A 7,284-nucleotide genomic window follows, 5' to 3' on the forward strand; every position below is an offset into this window, starting at 1 on the left:
AATTTTGTATATAAATTGTCTTTACACTGTTACAACAGGGTTCACTTTTATGTACTTTCACATTTCTGTTTTTTTTTTACAGTTACTGACAAATGAACTGCTTTTGCTTTTATTTTAGAGTTTATTGAAGAAAGTGAGGAGAACGAAGAATTGAGGGAAGTTGAGGAGAAAAATCATTTTAAAAATGGAGAAAAACCTTTGAGTTGCTCTCAAACCAAACAGAAAGATTTAAAGAAAAGAAGAGCCAAGAAATCTTTCACCTGCACTCAGTGTGGAAAGAGTTTGACATGCAAATATAATCTTGATGTTCACATGAGAGTTCACACTGGAGAGAAACGGTTCACTTGTGATCAGTGCTGGAAGAGTTTCACACAATCATCACAACTTAAGGTAAACCTGAAAATCCACACTGGAGAGAAACCGCACACGTGTGATCAGTGCGGGAAGAGTTTCACACAAAAAGGAAGCCTTATGGCACATATGAGAGTTCATACTGGAGAGAAACCAATCACATGTAATCAATGTGGAAAAAGTTTCGCACACTTAGCAAACCTTAAGGTACACATGAACATCCACACTGGAGAGAAACCTTATAAGTGTTCACACTGCAACAAGAGATTTAATAAGTCAGGAGACCTGAAAAGACATGAGAGGATCCACACTGGAGAGAAACCTTATAAGTGTCCACACTGCAACAAGAGATTCAGTCAGTCAGGAGACCTAAAAAGACATGACAGGATCCACACTGGAGTGAAACCTTATAAGTGTTCACACTGTGACAAAAGATTCAGTCAGTCAGTACATTTGAAAATACACAATAGGATCCACACTGGAGAGAAACCTTATAAGTGTTCACACTGTGAAAAGAAATTCAGTCGGTCAACACATCTGAAAACACATGAGATGATCCACACTGGGGAAAAACCTTACAAGTGTTCACACTGTGACAAGACATTCAATAGGTCAGCAGACCTGAAAACACATGAGAGGATCCACACTGGAGTGAAACCTTATAAGTGTTCACACTGTGACAAGAGATTCAGTCAGTCAGGATACCTGAAAACACATGAGAGGATCCACACTGGAGAGAAACCGCACACATGTGATCAGTGCGGGAAGTGTTTCACACAATCAGCACAACTTAAAGAACACATGAACATCCACACTGGAGAGAAACTGTACTCATGTGATCAATCTGATAAAACATTTTTGAGAGCTTCAGTCCTGAAGAAACACCTGACAGGTTATACAAAGGAGAAGCCGTATTCGTGTTATTTGTGTGGAAAGAGTTTTTCACGTTTTTCAATTTTGAAAGAACATCAGAAAACACATACTGGTGTGAGAGAGTACATGTGCTTTGAGTGTGAAAAGACTTTTACTTCAGCGACCTGTTTAAAACTGCATGAGAGGATTCATACTGGGGAAAAACCTTATAAGTGTCCACACTGTGACAAGAGATTCAATCATTCAACACATCTGAAAACACATGAGAGGATCCACACTGGAGAGAAACCTTATAAGTGTCCACACTGCAACAAGAGATTCAGTCAGTCAGGAGACCTAAAAAGACATGACAGGATCCACACTGGAGTGAAACCTTATAAGTGTTCACACTGTGACAAAAGATTCAGTCAGTCAGTACATTTGAAAATACACAATAGGATCCACACTGGAGAAAAACCTTATAAGTGTTCACACTGTGAAAAGAGATACAGTCAGTCAACACATCTGAAAACACATGAGATGATCCACACTGGGCAAAAACCTTACAAGTGTTCACACTGTGACAAGATATTCAATAGGTCAGCAGACCTGAAAACACATGAGAGGATCCACACTGGAGTGAAACCTTATAAGTGTTCACACTGTGACAAGAGATTCAGTCAGTCAACACATCTGAAAACACATGAGATGATCCACACTGGAGAGAAACCTTATAAGTGTTCACACTGCAACAAGAGATTTAATAAGTCAGGAGACCTGAAAAGACATGAGAGGATCCACACTGGAGAGAAACCTTATATGTGTTCACACTGTGACAAGAGATTCTGTAATTCATCAAATATGAAAACACACGAGAGGATTCACACTGGAGAGAAACTGTATCACTGCACTGCATGTGGGAAGTGTTTCAATCATTCATCTGCTCTACACAGACATACAAAAAACAATCACAGTAAGGCCCCGTACACACAGAGACGCATTTAGTTGTATACGTAAACATTTTGTATTGTATCAGCGTTTCGTCCAGACGGATCCAAAGTTTTGGGAGCCTGAAACCACTATTTTTTTAAACCGGGTCCCAGAGTGTATAAATCTGAAAACAACACCTTTGCGTTTTGGTATGTACAGCCAATCCGTATATTTTTTTAAACGATGAAGTCATCACCCCACGTCTTTACCCTAGTCAGACACCGCTACGGCCCATAACAGCAACAACAAAGGTACAAGCTACATGCTTGTTGTTCATGCTGCTGAAGCCTATTAGCGTTACTAACTTTACTAGCTTTTCTTGTTATTGTGTTGGGTTTGTATACAGCGTGCAAGGTTTATGCGCATGCTCCAAGTCTTCTTCTCTGTTTTTAGTGCATCTTTGTGGCAGAATTACAGCGCCACATACTGGTCTGGCAAGTATATGTATACCCATCCCTACTTGTAAGCAAGTAGGAGAGAGATCCATCTCATTAGTTTTCACTTTTACTTTCAGTAATTATTGATCATTTTTGCTTTGAGTAATTATTAAATGTTACCTTTTTATTAATACATTATCTTACTTTTTATTTTTGTCAACAACTTTTATGGTCTGCTGATTGTATTTGCACAAGGATTTTTTTATATATATAATTTTAGTTTTAATAGTTGAAATCCATGATGTTTTGGCCTTTGTTTTATATGTCTAAATAAAGTTTTTAAATTGAATTGAACTGAAAGCCTTTATTGTCATTGTATTTTTCTGCATACAATGAAACTAGGGGCATTGCTCCTGACTGGTGTTAGAAAATAAACATGTAACCAGAGACAAAACATGAGAGTATAGACTGTACAGTATAGTTATATACAACAAGTGACTGATATGTGAATAATGTACATTGAGTAATCTGGTTAAAGTGAGCATCAGTGCCAGACTGTAGGGTTGTGGGGCCCTAGGCAAGATAATGAAAATGGGCCCCACTAGTGTAAAAACTGTCATATAAATTTGATGAATGAAGAGAAAGCACATTAAATGACCATTTCAATATTTAAGTGTAAAAGTGTATTAATTGGAACACATTCAATAACATATGTATAAATATTTAAACAAATTTTAAAAAAGGAGCGCAAGTGAGCTTGAGTAAATAGATACAAATGAAACAAATAAAATATAAATGAAGTATACATAAAAACGAAATAAAATAAACATAGTAATATTCATAAATGACAAGAAATGCAGTCTATTCTTGTTTAGAATAGAAAAATTCTAAACAAAAAAGGACTTTATTGTGCTAACCATCGGATCTAATTATTTAACATAACATGCTAAATGTGGCTCAATTTTCCCTCATATGACAAGTCTGTGATCATGGACATCATTACATTTATAAAACAAGTACTAATACTACAGCAATAAATATGTATATGGCCATCAAAACGTTTTTTTCAGCTCAGGAAAGATACAGTTTGGATTCAATTTCTATCACAACTTCACTTCAAATCTCTCTGATTCTTTCATTTCAAATAAATTAAAAATATCATCAATGTGTAACGAGACTTCATGAAGTTACGAGAGACTCTTCTGAGAGGTAATATTAAGTGAATTCCAAAATCTGAACCGTAACAAGTTTGTTATGCCTGTTTGTAGGGCTGCACAATTTGGTCAAAAATGTTATATATATATCAATATGATTAATTATAATTATTGGTATTACTAAATAAAAACATTAAACAAAATAATTATTGATAATGATTATCATGAACATATTTTACAGGAAACTGCAGCATGACCTGTTAACATGCAGGAGGCCTATAAATATAAATGTTTTGAAAGGTCTAAATATTTATTATAAAATAAATTGATTAAAAATCTTTGACAAAAAAAATTAATAAATATATATATATATATATATATATATATACACACATGGGTGGTCTCAGGATGCTTCACTGTTGGCACAACACAGGACTCATGGTAGCGTTCACCTTTTATTCTCCGAACAATTGATTTTCCAGATGTCCCAAACAGTCGGAAGGGAGCTTCATCAGAGAAAATAACTTTGCACCAGTCTTCTGCTGTGCAATCCTTGTACTTCCTGCAGAGTTTCAGTCTGTCCTTGACGTTTTTCTTGGAGAGAAGTGGCTTCTTTGCTGTCCTTCTTGACACCAGGCCGTTGTCCAAAAGTCTTGGCCTCACTGTGTGTGCAGATGCTCTCACACCAACCTGCTGCCATTCCTGAGCAAGCTCTGCACTACTGGTGACACGATACGATTCCGTAGCTGACTCCTCAGGAGGAGACGGTCCTGGCACTTGCTGGACACTCTGGTACGCCCTGAAGACTTCTTCACTGCAGTTGATCCTCTCTTCTTGAAATTCTTGATGATCCGGTAAATGGTTCTTTCAGGTGCAATATTATTTGTAGCAATTTCCTTGCATGTGAGGCCATTTTGTTGCAAATCGATGATGGCTGCACGTGTTTCTTTGGAGTTAACCATTGCTAACAAGAACGCAATGATTGGAATCGGTTCTTCCCTCATTTTATAGCACTCAGTCTGCTCTTAAAATCTAATTAGTATGATAGTGATTTTACCTGACTAGTACTCATTCACATTTTCACATGTGCCGCTGATATGATTAGTCAATTAATGTTAGCTGGTCATTTTGTGTCAGGATAAAAAAAACAGTGAAATTTGTTTTGTTTTTGTTTTTTTTTGCTTTTTGTGAAAAGTTAATTTTTTGGCCAATGAAGCTTTTAGCAATGATTTAAAATCCATCTGATCACTCTACACAATCATCTAGAAACAATGTGAATGAAAACCACAACAGCTTAAGCAGCAAACTTTGCAAAACACAAAATTTATGTCACTGCCAAAACTTTTGGCCATGACTGTTCACATGTGCTGCTGATATGATTAGTCAATTAATGTTAGCTGGTCATTATGTGTCAGGATCAAAAAACAGTGACATTTGTTTTGTTTTTTTGTGAAAAGTTAATTATTTTTGCCAATTAAGCTTTTAGCAATTATTTAAAATGCATCTGATCACTCTACACAATAATCTGGAAACAATGTGAATGAACACCACAACAGCTTATAGAGAGAAACAAAACTCCTATACACTGGAGAGAAACTTAGAGAGAAGTATTATTATTCCTATTTTTACCCAAAAGAAGGTGTTTAAATAACTGATTGATAGTTTATTTGGTAAAAAATTAGTTTATCCTGAAAGCACTCTGTTAAATTGCTGATATATCGTATGTAACACAAAGAAAAAAATATAAACCCTGGCTTTCACATGACAGTGAGAACAGTGTCAATTGATATGTTCTTTGATACTCTTTAAACCACAGGTTACCCAATTGACCACAGAAAAATGCAGTTCATCCCACCCCTCCAGGGGGGTATTCCAGAAAGCAGGTTATGTGACATACACGGGTATGTTAAGTAAGTGCATGAACTCAGCATTCGGTTCCAAAAACGGAGTTAACTTTCACTGTATGTAAGTAGCCATTGCAACTTGCTCTCTGAACATAATTTGCTCCGGAGTAGGTTCTGTTTCAGGGTTATTTTACTTCAGAGCTATCAGTGCATGTGTGCATGACCTACTGAAGAGACTCCAGTGGGTGTGACAGATTAATGCAATCAGGAAAAAAAATAACCTGAGAGTATGTAAGCTTCAAAGAGGCATCACTGACGTGTTTCCAAATCGTTCTGAATTTCTGGATATGAACTGTATGGGAGTGGACTTCATGCTTAACACCATTACCAGTCACCTCACCTTACTGAATGAACATTTCAGTCACTAGGCCTACTTTTTTGACATGGAGAAATATGACTGGTTCGAGATCCCTTTTCTTGTGATGGCCAGTGGCCTCAGCGGAAAGGCTGAAGATGAATTTTTGAAATTATCCAGTGATCGCACTCTCAGGATGAGATTTAATCAGCAGGGCCCAGCAGAATGTTGGCCCATGGTTGAAAAGGAGTACAAGGAGGTTCCTCTTCAGACCATGAGAATATTGTTGCCTTTCCCAACAACATATCTTTTCGAGACATCTTTCTCAGTCCACAATGGCAATAAAGACAAAATACAGGGCACAGCTTAATTTGGAAGATGACTTGAGAGCTTGCCTGTCCCCAATAACACCCAGAATTGATAAGCTCTGCAAAGAAAGACAGTCTCTCCCTTCCCACTAAGGCAGGCTGTGTGCATTTGTACAGTGGCTGTCGTTAAATTGATGTTTCTGCATTGCATGATTTCTTTTAAATTATATTGTAAAACGATTTATTTTTGAGTATTCATTTTTGTATGTTTCATGCATAAAAAAAGATTGCTGAAACAATTCAGATTTCTGTTCAAATCGCAAACCAAACTGCTGAACCATTGTCATTTTACTACATCAAAATGTATGAGGTTTAATGCTCACTTGACTCTGATTGCTCAATGTGCAATATTATGGGGCCACATACTTAGGTTCAAGATGGCGCCGAGCATGGCAGCCGTGTTGCGAGCGCCGAGAACACTCTGCAGTTTTTCGTTTGTTTAAAGAGGTGAGTGCAGTCTCCGTCTCTGTCGCGGATGTAACCCGATCATTTCGACGGGTGAATATCCGCAAGGCTGCGGGTCCTGATGGCATCCCAGGCCGTGTGCTCCGAGCATGCGCATTCCAACTAGCCGGTGTTTTCACAGACATTTTCAACCGACTCAGTCACTTGCTGTATATACTTTTATAATTATAGTGTACAGTCTATAGTTTCATGTATTGTCTGTGGTTATATGTTTGTTTTCTAACACCGGTCAGGAGCAGTGCTCCTAATTTCATTATATGCAAAAAAAATTAAAAATAATAATACAATTACAATAAAGGTCTTCAATTCAATTCAATTCAAAAGGTTTATTGAGAAATTTTAAAACAGAAAGCCCAAAAAGCACACATAACACTACATGGCTTTCAGACATTAAAACTAAAAATATAAAATTACTTTTTCCTTATTCAAATACAACCAGCAGACAATAAAAGTTGTTGATAAAATATACAGGTGCATCTCAATAAATTAGAATGTCGTGGAAAAGTTCATTTATTTCAGTAATTCAAC

General features: G+C 36.9%; 1 protein-coding gene across 1 annotated transcript; it reads left to right on the forward strand.

The window, feature by feature from the left end:
- Positions 1-488: 488 nt before the first annotated feature.
- Positions 489-5,638, forward strand: LOC107692913 (zinc finger protein 271-like). Its single transcript, XM_016492118.1, has 4 exons — positions 489-730; positions 815-1,634; positions 1,803-2,017; positions 5,541-5,638. Exons 1-4 carry the CDS (start codon positions 565-567, stop codon positions 5,636-5,638), a joined length of 1,299 nt encoding a protein of 432 aa, XP_016347604.1. The 5' UTR covers positions 489-564.
- Positions 5,639-7,284: the final 1,646 nt, after the last annotated feature.

The sequence above is a fragment of the Sinocyclocheilus anshuiensis genome, unplaced genomic scaffold, assembly GCF_001515605.1.
Source record: "Sinocyclocheilus anshuiensis isolate Anshui unplaced genomic scaffold, SAMN03320099.WGS_v1.1 scaffold1356, whole genome shotgun sequence".
Classification (NCBI taxonomy): Eukaryota; Metazoa; Chordata; class Actinopteri; order Cypriniformes; family Cyprinidae; genus Sinocyclocheilus; species Sinocyclocheilus anshuiensis.